We start from the raw sequence: 20,056 nt of genomic DNA, 5'->3' as shown, positions 1-20,056 counted from the left end.
GGTGCAAACCAGATCGAATCTGGTGTCTAGTTAAAAACATTCACTCACTAGTTATTTTGAGAACTGAGGACACAAAATCATAAATCAAGTTATTATATATTGTATTATGGCATATTCTGTAATGGTACACAAAATAAGCAAATTAACTTGAATATTTCAGCTAATTTTCAGCGATTTCATTATATAACATTTTTGTTGGAGACATCGAGAGTGGGAGAGGATAAATCATACAACTTATTGGTACAACCGATGACAATTTTTTTAAATTAAAAACTGAAGTATGGATTCAAGTAACGGAACTATAGAAAAATAAGTATTTAAGTTAAACTAAATCATCACTGAAGAACGATTTCCTTGAATGCACTTTAGAAATGTTTATATCTGACGTTATGCCACATTATATGTCATTACCTTCTAAGAAATAATCTAATCCAACAAGTCTAAAAATGTTAACTAATAAATGTTACTGGAAATTCACTCAGTTTTTTATTGTATTAAAATAGTAATCCAGAATCTTTCTTCAACGAACATAGATTTTATATTTGTATATGCTAGATATATGTATGTATGTATTTTGTATATGTTATATTTGTATATATTATTTGTATTCAAATAATACAAAGGTTTAAACCATCATTCGAAATTGAATCCACAGAGTTATAAATCGAACAAAAATAGAATAAGTATACTGAGTTGATTTTAAACATACTTAAATTTAGCAATAAATATAGCATACGACATTATTGAATAATAATCATTACCGAATGCATAACAGAGAGTATAAAATAAAAAAATAACAATTTAAATTACATTTGTTTACCTCCTCCTACAAATTGATTCCGTATTTGGCCAGTCTACATTGGCTCTGTGTCGGTATTTACTCATGAGATTTTATTCAGTTTATTAGTACATACTCAGCCTGCACATAATGTTACTAGTTAACATGCATATTCATTATGTATAACATAATAATATCCTAATAACATAATTATTTAATAACACATCTTCAAGAGTGCATACTGATCTATGGCGACAAAACCAATAACTGTACCTGTCCGGTCAAACATATGTTAATTTATTAATTACGCTTACATGTACACGAAGTTATTGAGATCACGGACACTCTTGTTCAAAGCTACAATCACATTGATAAAATTTTCTAGAGCTTACGATTCACGATTGTTGACACTGGCAATTCGTACATACAAATCACTAATAAACACAGTCCAATAACTTTTTGTCATAAAACAAAAACTTACCAACTTAACTTCCGTTGCCAGTGGGGAAATAAACGATGAATCTTAGATGAAGTAATATAGATCACACCTCAGATTAGATAAACAGCGATAACGAAACATAAGCAAAGTCGCTTACTGGCCAGTACAGCGAGCAGGCTAGACTTTGTATATCATTGCAAATTAAGTATATAATTAATTGTTTTCGGAAGAATAATATGACAGGATAATGTTGTTATTACATATTTTGTAAACCATTTGAATTGTTAATCATTCTTATTTTGTGCTACATACTGTTATAAACTGCATTTCTATACAGATGATACTTATCTTTGTTCTAACATAAAACTGAATTTGTTTGGATAATTCTAAAAGATTCAAAAATAAGTTTTAGGCTATAAAACATGCACTTATTTTTGTACTGTTGCAATAAATTCATAAACTTGTATTGTAAAATCACAAATAAAACAATGGCTTGAAGATGCGTACATTCTTTACAAAAACTATTATTTTTACTGTAATCAATATTTAGATAAATGGATTATTGATAATTATTATTTATTTATTATATATACGTGTTCATAAAGAGTGTAGATACACGTACTTATATATATATATATATATATATATATATATATATATATATATATATATATATATAAATCTAAAGGTGTCTGTGTGCTGTGAGCATATTCGTGTGTGTTAACACGTAAAACTACACCACCTAGTATACTGAAGTTTAGCATGGATATTCTCAGGGTCTCTGGTTAACATAAATACTTATTCTTATTTCGAAAATTCCTTTGGGATACGCCCTACTAGTCTCTATATAAATTTGCAAAATCCCATCTTGGTCTTTAAAATTGCATTAAAACAAACACATATTAACTGAAAGATTTAAATGTAAAATATTATCAACAATGGAATGTGTAAACACTGTTTTAATATAATACCACCATAACTTGTGTTTAATTAATTTAACCACTTTTTATTTGTTTACATTTATAATCTTAAAGGCATAAAGTACGCACGATTACCACACTTCTTATTTCAACCTTTTAGCAACCGCTGTAGGCACAAAGTAAGACAATATCCAGATAAGAAAATTAAAATTTGTTTGTAAAAATTGTACATTTTAGCAATATTAAGTAAGCAGTGCTTGGCCAGTATTGTATGTAAATATAAAGGCAAAGTAACTATCTAACTTTTACTATAAATTTAAAAACTATTATAAAACCAATTTTAGTTGTCTTTTGACAGAGTAGCCTATGGCACAAATATAATAAAATCAGAGTAAATTAAAATGTTTATAATTAAACACTTTTTGACCATTTTTCTTGATCGTGGTAACAAGGAAAACTGAAAATTGGCGTCCAAAATATAATTCACTCGAATCAGAAATGCTAATACGTGTGTAAAGCTAAAAAAATACGTGCGAATCCGAGGGTAACTGTTAGAGTATAATGTGTTCATGTTTTGGGTATTTATCTAAATGTTGATATAATAGTTTTCGCCTAAATTGTATCATGACTATCTTTTTTCGTTTATGACATAACATAACTAAAGCGATAAAAAACCTGAAGCAATTAATGATATTTAGGACTAATCGGTTACGGTTACCTCTTTTTCTTAGTAAAAATATAAAGATTCGTGCAATTAAGAGACCAATAAAACAGCTTAGGCTACTCACTACTAACTTATCATTAAATTGTCAACGGTCGGGAGAACAGTACGATGTGTGGCCGTAAACAAATACAACAGCTCAATAATAATTACAGCTTAAGTTCCGCTGCCAGGGTTGGAGATCTATGTGACATTGTTTACTGTACCAGTAATTATTTGTCTTTCATCGAAGATATAATGTTTTAATTCGAGTAATTTTCTTTTGAAAGTCGTATTAAATTACGAACAGATTACCGGAATCGATAAGAACGTCAATTTACGATCGCAAGAAAATTAATTATCGATAAACGCACGGGAATCCTAAATAAATCATCGGGATGTTTGAATTAGGAGGAACTTAAATTTTAAAATGGCAGCTGTTCGAAGGTAGTCACCGTCGGTATTGTTGACCACTTTAGATTGTTTATTCATTAATTCATTTCGGGTGTAGAGTGGAGGGGAAGGACCGCCCCTCGGCCAGCCCGCCGTCGCGGGAGAGCCTGCCACCTAGCGGCGTTTCGAGGAAACTGTCGACACTCAGTCGCCGCTCGCCAGTGCACTGTCAGTCTGGCGTCTGTTGCCGTCATGTGAAGATGGCTCTTGTGATCGCGGTCGTGGCGGCGCTCCTCGCCTGTGCGTGTGCTACCCTCGAGCCGGACTGTGACTGGGAGCGCGTACTCAGTGGTGGTGACGATCCTCAAGTTGAAGTTCTCCTGCAGTGTCGGTTGCGGACTATCGGGAACGCGGATAGTGTCCTGTCGAACTTGACTTCGGCTCAGTTGGATATGATAACGTCTCTCAAACTGGAGTGCAGTGATGTGTTATTCTTCGAGAGTTCGCTGGAAAGTAATAGTTACTTGACACAACTCAGAAGATTACGCGAGTTGAAGTTAGAATTCTGTAAGATAAGGTTTGTTCCGCCGGCTGTGTTGAGTGTATCTAAGGAGCTGAGGAACTTGACACTGAGAACTCACAATACCGACTGGTCAGCCATGGCTATGGAGTTTCATTCGGACAGTTTCAGAGGTTTGACACAATTAAAATATCTAGATCTATCGGATAATAACATCTGGTCATTTCCTAAAGAACTTTTTTGTCCTCTGTATACGATGACGAGTCTTAATTTATCTAAGAACAGAATACAGGAAGTAATAGAATTAGGATTTTCCGATTGGGGTGCAGGTCCTAGAGCACCTGGAAAAACTTGTAATGTAGGTCTTGAAGAACTGGATTTATCTATGAATGACATTTCTGCAATTCCGGACAACGGTTTCACTAGTCTACGTTCGTTACAGACTATGCTTCTGCAAGAGAACGCGATAGCTTCGATGGCCGATAGAGCATTTGTAGGGTTAGTCGCCCTTCAGGTTCTTAACGCCTCGAGCAATCAACTTGTTGCTCTCCCCCCTGAACTGTTTCAGTCCACCAGAGATTTGAGAGAAATTTACCTACATAACAATTCCATCAGTGTGTTAGCTCCCGGATTGTTGGAAGGCTTGGACCAGCTGTTGGTGCTAGATTTGTCTTATAACGAGTTGACCAGCTCTTGGGTCAACAGAGACACGTTCTCCGGTCTAGTTCGGCTGGTCGTGCTCAACCTTGGCCACAACCAGATATCTCGTATTGATACCCACGTGTTCCAAGACTTGTACACCTTGCAGATATTGAATTTAGAGTATAATGAAATAGACACTATCGCTGAAGGTGCCTTTTTAACATTGAGTAATCTCCATGCACTGACGTTGTCCCATAACAATTTGTTGAAAATCGAACCCTTTTATTTCTCTGGACTATATGTTGTTAATCAGTTATTTTTGGATCACAATCACGTCACTGAGATCGACCACCGTGCCTTCGAAAACTGCACCAACCTGAAAGATTTGGGACTGAGTTCGAATTCTCTAACACGTATTCCAGAAGCTATAAAACTAATTGGTTTATTAAAATCTTTAGACTTGGGAAGAAACAAAATAAAGAATGTAGAAAATTCGTCTTTTCAAGCTTTAGATCATCTATTCAGCATCACTCTAATTGAAAATGAACTAATAAATATAACCAAAGATTCTTTTTCAACTTTGCCATCTCTACAGATACTAAATCTAGCTCAGAACAAAATCAAGCATGTAGATAAGGGTGCTTTCGGCGCTAACACAGCACTGCACGCGATCCGTTTGGACGGCAACCAGCTTAAAGACATTAACGGAATGTTCGTTAACTTGCCCAGTTTACGCTGGTTGAATGTGTCGGATAACCAATTACAGTGGTTCGATTACGCTTTGATCCCTCAGAGTTTAGAGTGGCTCGACATGCACCAGAATAACGTAGCCGATTTGGGCAACTATTACGAGAAACGTGACAACTTGCAGGTAAAAATGCTGGATGCTAGTTTCAATAGACTGACAGAGATAGGTGATACATCTATACCTGATAGTGTGGAAAGTGTGTTTTTAAATGACAATCTCATACGTAAAGTGAAGCCCAATACATTTTTGAGGAAAGCTAATCTTAGTAGAGTGGTGTTGTTTGCCAATAAGATTCAGAATATCGATATTGCCGCACTCGCTCTAGACACGTTCCCTGAGGAGAAGGAGCTGCCCCAGTTCTACATCGGCAACAATCCCATCCACTGTGATTGCACCATGGAGTGGCTTCAGAGGATCAACCAGCTGAGTCACCTACGGCGACACCCCCGAGTCATGGACCTCGACTCCGTTACTTGTCAACTCACACATTCGCGTGGCAGCCCTACCAAACCCTTGCTGGACCTTAAACCCTCACAGTTTCTCTGTCCCTACGAGGCACATTGCTTCGCCCTGTGTCACTGCTGCGACTTCGACGCCTGCGACTGCGAGATGACCTGTCCCACAAACTGTACCTGCTACCACGACCATACATGGTCCGCTAACGTAGTCGACTGCTCCAACGTCGGTTACCGCTCCGTACCCACCAAGATACCCATGGACGCAACGGAGATCTACTTGGACGGCAACGACCTGGGTGAGTTGGGAAGTCACGTCTTTATCGGCAAGAAGAAGTTGGAAGTGTTGTATCTCAATAACAGTAACGTGAACTCCATTCACAACAGAACATTTAATGGTGTAACATCCTTGAAAGTGTTACACATGGAGAATAACCATTTACAGGAACTGAGGGGATTTGAATTTGATCAGTTAGAAAATTTAAATGAATTGTATTTAGACCATAATGACATAAAGCATTTAGGTAACTCCACGTTTAAAACGATGAAAACATTAGAAATTTTAAAATTGGAAGCTAATAATATTGTGAACTTTTCTCCTTGGACACAATTAAATTCAGAAACGTTAGCGGAGTTGTCGTTAGAAGGTAACACGTGGACTTGTAACTGTAACTCGATAGGTCATATGGAAGCGTGGTTGAGGGACAACGCTGACGCTCTAAATGTCGACAAACTGCTGTGTGCTGAAGGCAAGGAGACGTTGTACGACGCAATCAAGAGGTGTGGTGAGAGCAGGGACTCAGCGGCAGCCACGTCAGTGGTCCAGCGGAGCCCTTTCAACCCTACCATCCTGGGAGCAGACTACATCCCTTTTGTGGCCGCCAGTCTAGTCATCTTCATCGTCATTTTCCTGGTGACCACACTGGGGTTCATCTTCCGACACGACGTGAGCTTGTGGGCCCACTCCCGATACGGCATCCGCATTTTCAGCGACTCGTCTAGTGACGCAGAGGACGACCGTCTCTACGACGCCTACACCGTGTACAGTGTCAAGGACGAGGAGTTCGTGAGCCAAGTGATAGCCTCTAGTCTAGAACGTTCGGGGTATTCTCTCTGTCTGCACTATCGAGACCTTCACGTCATGAACCCGTCGTACCTCACAGACAGCGTGTTGGGGGCCTCTGACGCCGCCAAGAGAATCATCATAGTGTTGTCGCTCAGTTTCCTGCAGAACGAGTGGGACCGACCGGCGTTCCGCGCGGCGCTACAAGCTTGTCTAGAGAGGACCCGAGCGCGCCGTAGCAAAGTTCTGCTCCTGCTGACAACCGACATCGGGCCCGACCCGGAGCTGCAACTGTTGCTGAAGGCCTGCAGAGTCATCTCTTGGGGCGAGAAGAGGTTCTGGGAAAAGCTGCGGTACGCGATGCCCGATGTGCGCCGCAAGCCTGCGCCGCACCCCCAGAAGGCTCTGTGCGACGGGGGCAAGGTATCGAGCGCTCGGTACACCGCGACGCCGACCGCGCTAGAAACGTGGTACCGTATGTCGCCGGCCTCCATGACGCAAAGCTCGGCGCCCACCCAGTCTACCTGTGTCAGTGAAGAGAGCTCTCAGCGTACCACGGATGAGGAGGAAGATCCCCACAGCTATGTCAGTATAGACTACCAGCAGAGGCACAATAAGGTGCACCACCACGTCTATAGCTGCATCCCGGACCCGGCGTACAACAACCAAGGCAGGACCTACTTCGTCTAATTCAGGTAACTAATCCAGGATACCCTGGTGAAATATATCCTATGATTTATTTAGAGAAAAATTGATAAATGTTGGATTCATGTGTGATATAGAAAACTAAATATAGACTTAATAGTTTAGCAATATGCAACATTTCTTGATCTTTGAGGTCCATAAAACCATATGAAATATTTTAACTCTACAGCCATTAATTTGTTATTATGTGTTTACAATATTAAATAAGGTCCAAAATGGAATCTATTAAGTACAGATCCAGATTAGAATACGATTTAATTGTAATTTCCAGAAAATTTAGCGGTAGTTATTAAAATGTGTTTTCTTATTTTTTTTTTTTTTTATTGTAGTGTTCAAAGTTGAGGCCCAATTTATAATGTGTAAACTATCATTGATTAATATACAGTCCTCGCTTTCAATACAGATAATATGATTAAAAATATTAATTCGGGCTTCTATTTCTATAGTAGGTATCTTTCTTTTTGTAAAATTTAACAAAATAAGTAGATTAAGCGATAAGGCGTAGTTACGTAAAAGCTTTATATCTCAAAAACACTAGGGTACACCCCTTAGAGTTATTGGATATAATAGTTGTATAAGGTAAGTGTCAAATAGCATAGAAACTACTACAGAGAACGGTAATTTAAGTCACAATAATTGAAGAGAGAATTGTTATTTTATATTCCATAGTAAATATAACCCTATCACTGATTTTGTTGGCAATGGAAAGTATAATTGTTTATTTTAAAAGATTTTCAGAAAAATGTATTATTCAATATTAGTTATTAATTTAAAAAAAGGATATGTTTTATCTACGACAGAAATGTAATAGTTTGGCTCCGTTAATCCTAATCCCAGTGTTATATTTCTCTTGTGTGTGGAACTCGGGTACTATAGAGTAGTAAAAAGATACAGCCTATACCGGCACTGTTGACTGTTGAATCCTCGTGCATTCGACTAACAGTGCTCAGGTTCAGTAGTGTATAAATTATGTTAATTAGCTCCCATAAGTTACCTATTAATTTACGATTCCAAGGCATATTTCACGTAGCTTCGATATTATTTATTACTCTCGGTGAAGTATTAATACTCTGCAGTTATTTATAGTTGGGAGTCGAACTTGTCTTGAGTTGCTAGCAGCCAATTATTACACCAATTTACTTCGTCGTGTGACATACTGCCAATATATTCTGGAACACTTCTCTGTTCCATTCCTCATAGCTTTACATAAAAAATAACATTGAGTCTACATATAAATTAAAATAATTGTATTAAAGTTTAATTTTTGCCATGCATGGTTACGATAATTCTTTTAGCCGATAGTTACCAAGTTAGATTCTATTTAATCCGTCAGTCTTGTTCACGTAAGAAAGCCAATGGTTTAAATCGTAAGAACGTGGAGTTTGCTGTAAGAGTTTCGAAAATAATTTAATGATCAGGTATTATTGCATAACATGCTTCTATATTCCTTCCAAGACCGATCTCCTCTTTTAGTTACTAGTTGCTAAGAAAACAACAAATGAAAAAAATGCTTTGCTCTAGAAAAAAATTGCGTAAGTTATTAACACTAAATAAAACTTGACACGTAAAATAACATTATTCACTTATAATAATAGTCCACATTTTAGACAAATAATTTATTATGTTTATCTTAATTTAGCTCACAAAATTGAACGTATTTACACAGAAAAGATAGAGTTAGTTACATACATTTTACAAATAATGTAACTACTGTAAATTACATTTACTGTTTTCTATTATACATACATGAAACATGTTTTATACACGTCTTATCGGTCCAGATATGTGTAATATAGCATGTGTTTAAGAACTGGTGCTATTTTATATCATAAAACAAATAACTTTATAAGTAACATTTTAGTACTGTTTGTTCTACTTTCTTTTAATACTTTTAATACTAACTGTACCTACCTAAGTCTATAGTTCAGTTTTACAATTTTTCAAATAATATAAAGGCTTTGTTTTGTAAGTTATTATATATAAGTTACAATTATGTACTTGAATTTTTAAGTGTGCAAAATATTAAGTGGGAGATTGGGTATACACAGTACCGTAATATAGAGTATTATGTACCATACTTATATTTTTAATGCAGAATATTTACCATTTTATTCCTTATAATCTATGCCTTACTATAGAATTGACATTATTTAGTTACTTTTAGAATTAACATATTTCTAGTCCAATAAAACTAAGCGTGTTAAATTAGCCTTCCAGTTCGAGATAGTACGGAATGAAGTTCGTTTTACCTAATTCTCTTTGATATTGTCCGGAACCGTAATTGGTCTTGGCCGCATAACTCGGTAAACACCAACCTGAGTCCAGTTGTGGCGAAATGTAAGCAGATCGCTGTTTGACTATAATTTCCTCAGTGCCGCTGCTACTCTCCCCGCAATCCAACACAGCGAGCGCACAGCTCTGCCTGGGCATCCTTCAGCGAGGAATTTATAACCGTCATCAGCTGCAATTACTGTTAAGTGTTTGGTTCTGCAGGTGCTGGAGTCAGTCGCAATAAGTTCCGTCATGAGATGTCGATAATTATTCTAATAACTTAGACACTATCCGGTACAACTTTGTACTGACACCAGATACCAGAGTTGGTCGGTCAGACACAATGTCCATCCTTCAACCAGAGTGAAAGGATTGTTCATTTACTCACTCCTTCTACTCTTCCGGACACGGTGCTGCAAGCAATGCAAACTGCTGGCAGAGGCACGGATAAATAAATAATCAAACACATGATTTATTAACTTGAAACATTCGCCCAGAGTTGTGAATAGGTGTATGAATAAGTTAGTTAGCCACAACTGTTGTCAGTGTTATAATATTAAAGATGCTGCTCGGGAAATCAGCGAGATAAATCGTTCATAGTTATGGATAAGTTTGCCGATAAGTTATACACAGGTATGGGTCGCTCATATGTCATAACATTCTATAGGGACTACAAGTGCTGCCCAGAAAATACGCCGGAAAGTCGTCCATAGTATGTTGTGGATAAGTTTTCCGATAAGTTATACACAGGTATGGGTCGCTCATATGTCATAACATTCTATAGGGACTACAAGTGCTGCCCAGAAAATACGCCGGAAAGTCGTCCATAGTATGTTGCGGATAAGTTTTCCGATAAGTTATAAACAGCTATGAGAATGATATGTCATACATAACATTCTACAGGGACTACAGGTGCTGCTCAGGAAATATGGCGGAAAGTCGTCCATAGTTGTGGATAAGTCTGCCGATAAGTTATAAACAGCTATGAGTCGCTCATATGTCATAACATTCTACAGGGACTACAGGTGCTACTCAGGAAATATGCCGGAAAGTCGTCCATAGTTGTGGATAAGTCTGCCGATAAGTTATAAACAGCTATGAGTCGCTCATATGTCATACATAACATTCTACAGGGACTACAGGTGCTACTCAGGAAATATGCCGGAAAGTCGTCCATAGTTGTGGATAAGTCTGCCGATAAGTTATAAACAGCTATGAGTCGCTCATATGTCATACATAACATTCTACAGGGACTACAGGTGCTGCTCAGGAAATATGCCGGAAAGTCGTCCATAGTTGTGGATAAGTCTGCCGATAAGTTATAAACAGCTATGAGTCGCTCATATGTCATACATAACATTCTACAGGGACTACAGGTGCTGCTCAGGAAATATGCCGGAAAGTCGTCCATAGTTGTGGATAAGTCTGCCGATAAGTTATAAACAGCTATGAGTCGCTCATATGTCATACATAACATTCTACAGGGACTACAGGTGCTGCTCAGGAAATATGCCGGAGAGCCGTCCATAGTTGTGGATAAGTCTGCCGATAAGTTATAAACAGCTATGAGTCGCTCAAATGTCATACATAACATTCTACAGGGACTACAGGTGCTGCTCAGGAAATATGCCGGAAAGTCGTCCATAGTTGTGGATGTCTGCCGATAAGTTATAAACAGCTATGAGTCGCTCAAATGTCATACATAACATTCTACAGGGACTACAGGTGCTGCTCAGGAAATATGCCGGAAAGTCGTCCATAGTTGTGGATAAATCTGCCGATAAGTTATAAACAGCTATGAGTTGCTCATATGTCATACATAACATTCTACAGGGACTACAGGTCCTGCTCAGGAAATATGCCGGAAAGTCGTCCATAGTTGTGGATAAGTCTGCCGATAAGTTATAAACAGCTATGAGTCGCTCATATGTCATACATAACATTCTACAGGGACTACAGGTGCTGCTCAGGAAATATGCCGGAAAGCCGTCCATAGTTGTGGATAAGTCTGCCGATAAGTTAAGCACAGTCGTCAGAGGATCGCTTGTTATATCCGGACTGCTCTGCAGATAACACTGTGTCGGCCCTTTAACTTCCGCTTCACTCTCGGTAGCCTGCCCTGCAAGCTGGAGATAAACGTAATGGGCCCGCTTGATAACCTTTTTGTCGAAATCTCTTTTGATGTTGGCGCATTTTACAAAGTGCTGTTCCGCTCACAAACTCTTTCTTTGTTAACTGATCGGATTTGTATTTTACAATGTTTAATACTCGTCAAATACAGATTTTTAAATACAGTATCACTCCATGACTGTTACAAATAATAAAATATTTACACTGTAAAGGAAACTTTATCGGTGTTACTAGCAAACATATGTTTCATACCTACGAAAGTTGTATAGAAATTTGAAAACATTGTCGTGTAAACTTAACAAAAGATAATTTTGTTTTTACCCCCGATAATCCCATCCAAACTATAAATTGACGCCATTAAGATGTTTTAGCATTCACAAATGTATTTCATTATACAGTATACTTCTGAAATAACAAGAATTTTCATGTGAAATAAAATGTATTTTCTGGTTTTTTTTAATTTATCATAGAGCTTAAATTATACCACTTAACATGTAAATTTGCCTAAAATGTTCAGTTCATATAAATTTACCAAAAAAAGTTGACGACAGGAGAGAGAATAAATACGAAAAAATGCTTCAGTTCTTTATATATCAACATAATTGAGCAAAATGAAAATCACATTTATTTTAATTAAAACATGTTTTGAATCGATCGTAAAAGCTTACCCCAAAACAATATTTAGAGTCACAGAAATATTTCGACTGCGTTCAAAGAAGCAATTTCACTTCAAAGCCCCTTTGTTCCCGTGGACGCATTTACTTAGCACTTGTTTTCGAGCCCAAACATGATTTACGACTGAGGCCCCGTCTCCGCCGCCAGTTTTGACTGCACGTTTGTCCAGCCGTCTACAGTAAATCAGCTGTTTGCGTGCCTGGTCCAGCACCATTAACTTTACGGGCTCGGTGATTGATTTGCCAGCAAGCCTTCCTCTCCCAGGAGATACAACGGCTCCGAGTTTAGGAGAACAATTGTCGGGGAGTAAATTAGATTTGTTTTTAAATACACACGGTGAGTCACAACTGATAGATTAAATATATTTCTGAAGCAGAACGTCGCATCTATACGTTATGTCCCATCTCGATTCATTGAATTTCCTATAATCTGTTCGTATCGTTTATTTAACAATTTCATACTCGTAAAAGCATTATACTTTTATTATTATACGGTTATTTTTTATATTTAGGTCCGCATTATCAAGAGTCGCCACGCTCTAATGTGAATTTTTAACACGCATTTGAATTTTTAACTCTTAATCGTTGGTTAGTGTTTCGCAAGTTGTGCAATATAAAGAGAATACTTCTAAGCATAAATAAATCTCCGTTAGTGTGTTAAACTTGTATTGTTTTTCATCATTGAGGGATGAATTTTTAATTAACTGAGAATTTGAAACTCATATAGGAAAGATTAAAAGCTATTCGGACACGTTATATCCGTATCTTTAACGTCTCGCATATAAGATCAAACATTATGGGAGCGAAATCGTTTTATATTTTGGCAATTTAAATGAAGTGTTCATTGATATCGTTGGGATAGAAGACCAGATGGCTTCTAGTATAGGTGATGTAATGAGGAAATACTTTCATTATTTTCAAAAAGTCTGATATTTAAAAAAGTTTTACAAAACCGGTTATGGAATGAGAAAAAGGGCATCCATGAAAAACGCAAATAGTTTTTCAAATTTTTTGTAGGTTTGGATACATAGATTAATAAAGGTAATAAAGATTGGATACATAGGTAATAAAGAAGGATATTACAGTAAATTACTAAGGGTCCGAAAGGAAACAATAGTATATAGCGTATTTTTATATGTTTTGTTAATAGCCTCACTTGTGAACTAGATCTGCCGGACATAAGTTGCGCCTCACTTGTGGATGTAACAGAATTGTGTGGTAAAAGTCGACTTATGTAGCGGTATTTTATAAGTACTTGAACTATTTATGTTACCTGTTTTGAAAGCGACAATGTGTGTACGGTGACAGCAAGAGCTGCGTACTTACTAGTAGATAAATGCTCCGGACTCGCTGAAGAACCTAACGGATCTCCATTAGTGGTTGTGCGCAGAGCCATTAGTCCGGCACCGACCAACATCCGTCATCTGCGCAGACAAAGACGGTCCCAGCCTATATTCGCGTCCTCAGAGTGGGTATTAGCACCGCATTGTATGAATTAAGGCCATAATGTGAGTTGGATTGTGCCAGAATGTCGCTGCATTGTGGGATGCCGGAACTGAAACGGTTTGCACGCTCTCTACTGCTAATGTTTTGAAATAATCTCCCTCTTCTGTCCCAGAATGTGACCGGTGTAAAAATGTTGCTGTTTATTACGGTTTGGCCCATTTGTGACAAAATTAACCAGTCTCGTTCGTTAAACCGTTACGTACTGAGGTCACTTGGACATGTCAGGTGTCTGAAGTTAATACAGCGCCATTAGATGTTTTTCACTCATGCTATTTTTTTTACCATTTTAAGTATTATATTTATCTATTTACCATGGAAAAAACCATAGGCGAACACCAAACTTGGATCCTTGCGCAATAACAGGACATTAGTGCGTTAATCGTAATCATTGGTTTAATATTTTACACAAATAATTAACTCTTCATATTTAAAATTTTAGAATTTGAATGTGATTTTTTAAAAATAAACACCAACTAAGATACAATTTTGTATTGACACTCACAAGTTATGTGTTTGAAAATGAAACCATTTGTTGGCGGATTATGTCAGTACCCGATGTCTGTGGCTATATAGTATAGCAGGTAGGCGTGGTACACAGGGCGTGGGTGCGGGGTCTCTTACAATAAATAACCAAAAGGCCTATAGCCAAGGGAACAAAGTGGCCGGGTCGGGGCGGGTTGGCGCCCTCTACTCCAGCAAACCGCTGCCTTTGTTGTACCGTGTTGTGTCGGTGTCGTGTTCTTTAATCCACCACTACTACACCACACCGTGTAGTGTTCCTTATACCTTTGGTGTCCATTGTCTGTAGATACAGTATTATCTTAGTACGGGGCAACACGCATTAATTATACATTATGCGATCGAGAAAATTACCGTTTCTCTTTTGGAACTTGGGACACAATAAAAGAGTGTTAGACCTACACTACCTTTGGACCTTATTGATTAAAAAATTATATTATTATGGGCTATTTAATTATTCGACAATATCATTATCGATCCATTGCGACGTAACAGTGTTTCGTTACTATTTTCGTTTCGTTAGTATTTCCGTCAGACTTCAGCTTCAGTGATTGAGAGTTACTGTATGTTTGTTATTAAGTATCCTTCAAGGGATAAAACAATAGTTAAACACGAATATAAACTTCTCTTTGAAATAACATGTTAGCTTGTATTGTAATCGATGAGAAATGTTTGAATGAGTGATGTCAGTGAAACTTAAAACGAGTAGGCAGCAATTTGATGATGGGAAAAGACGGCGGCGGTGGATTATAAAATCACATTTAAGAACCAGTTAATTTTTGCTTTCCAAACAACAGTCAGAGGTCAAATTCTGCCTTAATTACCTATCAATATCGCGCGATGAAGGTCACTGCAGTGTACCGCCGCGCCGAGTGCCGCGCGCCGACAAAGCGAGATTAGAAGATGGGCGAGGGCGGAGGAGGGGGGGACGCAAACAAATTTCTCAACTGCAGATGAAGATGGAGTAGAGCCACTGACAGAGTGTGAAATGAGTTGTGTGATTATGTGACGCTGTGGCCACTTGTTCATTACATCGACCGCCGTCAATCCGTGATTGATCTCAAGGCCAAGGTTCAGGCGGCCGGCGGCGTGACGTACGCTACTGTTGTCAGATACATAATGTTCTATGTAACCGCTTACTTCATTTTATCTCAGAATTATTACAATCAGTGCTTATCTGCAATCATCTTGCTTATTTCAGTGTTCTAGGCAAACTTTTGACGGACAGGCGAAAACTTGGACTGAGCTGTAAATATAATTATTTTGTTAACAATATATTTTCTTATTGTTGATTAGAATACATTGCATAGCCGAATTTTAATAGTTTACTTAAATATGTTAGGGTTCCTTTGAAGACTTGCACAAACTAACACAAAACCAAGTTTTAAATTGAAAATAACCTGCTCTACATTTTATTATGCGACTTATTAAAATGTATTGTTCAGTTACCTTTTATATTGCTCCAAGTACAAGTTTGGTCGTTTCAGGAAAATGGACAAAATATTATTACAATTTGTAAAATGTTCACCATTGTTTATAGTTAAAGTTGGCAATTTTTAAATCTTTGATAGTTAAAACTGTTTGTAAACAGTAATAGCTTCTGAAAATGTCTTCGGTTGCTCTAGAAGTAATGGATGGAGGAGAATAACACAATCAAAACAGTGTAGGATGAAATGTACTTATTAGCTGAATTTTTATTGTTCATAATTCGTCGTAATTGTGTGAGACTAAAAACACATCAATCACTAACATGTTTATGAGCCATGGAGTACAGCTATTAAACACTTCGGTTGAATTGATAAGATCCATATAAGTAACGACAGAGTTTTCTGCATTGTAATTTAGACTTGACGTTTTTGTACTTCCACTTTATTATTAAAGCGCTTTCTCTTGTTAGGGCATCACCAGAAAATAGTTTTATTTGTGTGTCTATTTCTTTACAACGTCAACAAACGTCTTTGCTTCTGCACAATTTAAGCCAATTATGTTGTGAGTGAATTAGTAAAAGTGTTTAAGAAAGAAACACAACTTATTGAATAAACAAACTTTTCTCCAATTAACTCTTCACTTCAATAAATTTAGTTTTCTCGTCACAGGCCGTTCAAATAGATATCCCTTCTGAAATTTATGCCGATTGTTTTGATTGCTTTAGTGATGATAATGGCCAGTGTTTTAATTGCAAGCGACTAGCGGTTCCCGGATGACTTGTGTTCGGGGTCAAGTTGGAGAGCGGGACACCGCGGACTGTATGTAGGACTGCCCGGAGCGCAGTCGGTCCTGGCGAGGTCTGTGGTCGCGTCGCTGTGCGTCGACCTGAGCGCTCGATATTTTAATTACAGCATCAGAATAAAATAAACAGTTAGACTATTAACGACGGCAGGTCGTTTCAATCGCGCTAAACACACAAAGGCTATCATAACGGCCGATAAAATGATTAGAAACCAATTGGAATCTAATCTGATTATTGCCTCGAGATACGAATTTCTTATTAGTTTTATAATTACGATACCCAGAGGTTTTAATCTGCGAGCAGCGAAGAGGGGTACCCGGGTCGGGCCGGTAGCCGGTGCCCAAACTTAATTAACTTTTCGATGTCCGTAAACAGCTTATTGTTCGGTCGATAATGAGTCACCTAATTATTCAACAACTTGTTAATGCCCACCCATTATAATCGATTTATAACCGAGGGCATTTCGCCGCAATTTTCCCTGGCCCGGCATCTCTCCATTACGTTTAATGGGCACACAGTTTGTTATGACAGTTGGTGACTTTACGGTTATTATAAGTGGCCCGATCACAGGATATTACGCGCGACCAAACCCGAACAATGTTTAATTCGAAATTTAATTTTAACCAGAGTTTTATTAAACCACGCCCCCCATTTAGGGTGTTCCATCGAGCTTATCATCTTCTGGCATACGGCTGTAATAAATGTCTTATTAGGTGCGACGTCATACGGTAAAGTCGTAATCCTTATTAGTGTTGATGCATTTAAAATGGTAACCACGTGATGTCTGTGTAATAATTAGTTTAATTCATTCTAATTTGTATTTAACGACTAATGTGAAGAAGTGATGAATTGTTAAGTTTCGTTAAGGAAAGTATTACTGTCAGCCAATTATGATATACTCGTATTACAACACTGTATGGAAAAAAGCCTTTTAGTAGAATATACTCTATATAACAGTGTTTATGTTTTTCTGTAACCGTAGCTATTTTGAGAATTATATGATTTCGCTAAAGATTTAGGAAGTTTAATAAAAAAAACTCAATTTCGAAATCGTACTCGTATAGTGCTACAGTTGGGAGTTAGGGTACAGACACGGGCGGCACGGTTCGGACCCGACTGGGACCGCGTGACCGATCGAATCACGGAGTCCTATTCAAGATCGCGGCGAGGTGAGCAGGCAGGCGGGCTGGAGGGCCCTTGTGCTGGTCACAGTCACAGCCTACGGTCGTCTACCTCCGCTCCTAGCAACATCACATCGCATTTTAATCAACATGCTTCAGAAACCAGGGTGGGGTGTTCAAAACCCGTGCAGAGGCGACCCTCCGCTGCACAATAGCACAAGCATGGTCGCATCATCGGTTTACAACAGACCGGATTACCCGCTTATTGATTATTTCAAACGGAAACAAATAATTTATTTTGCAACCTATGAACGTTGTTTATTTTATACGATGAACCGTCTCGTAGAGGCAAATATAAAGTTATCTAAAAATCTAAGTGCGTAATGGGTGTGGACGTAAGGGGACACATCTTAAAATATTTTGTAAAATAATAATCGAGAGTGAAAAATATACTCCTTATGTAATTTGATAAATAAAAATACCTGTAATTTCAATAAAGCCTACAGTTTTGTTGATAAAACGTTATCTAACACGTAATCACTTTTATTCCATCTTATCGTACCGCCAGCAAGTGTCCTCTACGTCACAACTCATCCGATCGATAACGCTGTCGATACCTGTGCTCAATCGACACTGTCTGATCACGGATCGGAAAACAAACAACGATTTAATCGAGTCAGCCGAAGAAGTACGGCCGTGGGGCGGCGGTACCGATTGTAATCCAAGGCTTGCTGCCGACCTTGAGCAAGACGCTGGAGAAATTCGTTAGAGGGCGGGATGGGCGTAGATAAACAATCGGCTTTAGTGGGCGTACAGTCCCGAGGCCGCCCGGAAACGGATATTAGGCGCGGGCATTTATCTGACGTCTATAATTAAAATAATAGAGCTAGAATAATTCAAGTAAGAAGCCCTTACTTTAATCGAGCAGAAGCCTCAGGCCACGGTATTGTTCCCAGCGACAGAGTTGATGGGAGTATCTCGGAGGTGGGAGGGCAGTGGAACATTCTTGGCGGCAGAACGCTCGTAAATCGTGAAGGGCGGTTGTAGACGGGCGTAGGGCCTTGGTATGCTTCTCATATTGTTAATTCCGTGGCGAATGACTGGATTAATCAAAACGATGTTGGAATTTGTTATACGTTTATGTCTAGAACCACTTTTGGGGATCTATAGAGACAACTTCACTTCAATCTTTCGGAATATAAAATTGGTTATGTCTACAACATGTCAACAACCTTTATTCTATAGAGGATTTTTGATTTGTACAATTATGCATTGTAAGGAATATAAGCAATATACACTATTGATTACAAGTAAATGTTTTATTGTGAAAAACTCGAAATTAGAACGAATTGTTTTTAATTTTACTAATTAATGGTGGTTTGTTTACAAATGTACTCTGTTTTGATTCTTGAGGTGTGTAATATGTCTAAAAAATATCATCAGTTATGTATTCAAATTTGTCTTGCAATTTGTATTTTAAAATTTAAACTGATCGCTGTAGTTATGTATACGTTTTTTTTGGAATTGTAATGTTTTCAAATTTAATAAATTAAGCATAACTATTTAATTTTACTTTTGAATGTTGAGCAGGTTAAGTGAGTCGTTTTATTGACACAAACTAGTTTCATTTGTGAAAGAAATGTTGTTCTATAAAAGCCAATTATGTATTCAATGTCCGTGCGTAATACTAGTAGTATCTTATCTCCTTGGCTATAAATATTTTACTAATAGCCTACTACGGTGCCTACGTGGTTGTATAATTACGAAATCAGTGTATTGCACTTGTAAGCACCCCACTTTGTCAGTGTTCCAGCATTCTACATGATCTCAGTAACCAGGTTGCTGTGTTATATTTCAACATCTTAAGGCCTTTTCACACTGCAATCCACAAAGTCCATGGATGTCCATGGACACCGTGGACGTGCCATTTCACACTGCATGTGGACATATTTGAAGTAGATGTGTCATTTCCTCCGTCTACTCTTACAAACGCCAGTCTTCGACAAAGATATGATGTCTTCTGACGTGCCGTGGTGTAGTGATGGGTTTTGTGAAGACGTACTGTGGCTTGATTGTGAAAGTAGCAGTAGTGACGAAGAAACAGTACTGTTGTACAGTCTTACAAATAGATCTAAATGGGTCCACCCAATAAACAAAAAACGAGAAAAGTTTGGTGACTACCACCATTTAATACGCGATCACAAGTTGGATGACGACAGGTTCAAGACCTATTTTAGATTAA

General features: G+C 37.9%; 1 protein-coding gene across 1 annotated transcript in view; it reads left to right on the top strand.

The window, feature by feature from the left end:
* The first annotated feature begins 3,453 nt into the window (after positions 1-3,453).
* LOC124360706 (toll-like receptor 6) overlaps positions 3,454-20,056 on the top strand; it is a 74,434-nt gene continuing 57,831 nt past the window's right edge. The window contains exon 1 of the mRNA XM_046814536.1: positions 3,454-7,353. Within this exon, the coding sequence (XP_046670492.1) occupies positions 3,491-7,348 (3,858 nt within the window). The 5' untranslated portion in view covers positions 3,454-3,490 and the 3' untranslated portion in view covers positions 7,349-7,353. The remainder of the gene's footprint in view (positions 7,354-20,056) is intronic.

Source organism: Homalodisca vitripennis, chromosome 4, assembly GCF_021130785.1.
Source record: "Homalodisca vitripennis isolate AUS2020 chromosome 4, UT_GWSS_2.1, whole genome shotgun sequence".
Taxonomy (NCBI): domain Eukaryota; kingdom Metazoa; phylum Arthropoda; class Insecta; order Hemiptera; family Cicadellidae; genus Homalodisca; species Homalodisca vitripennis.
The sequence above is the reverse complement of the archived record's forward strand: the minus strand, read 5'-3'. Positions and strand labels throughout refer to the sequence as shown.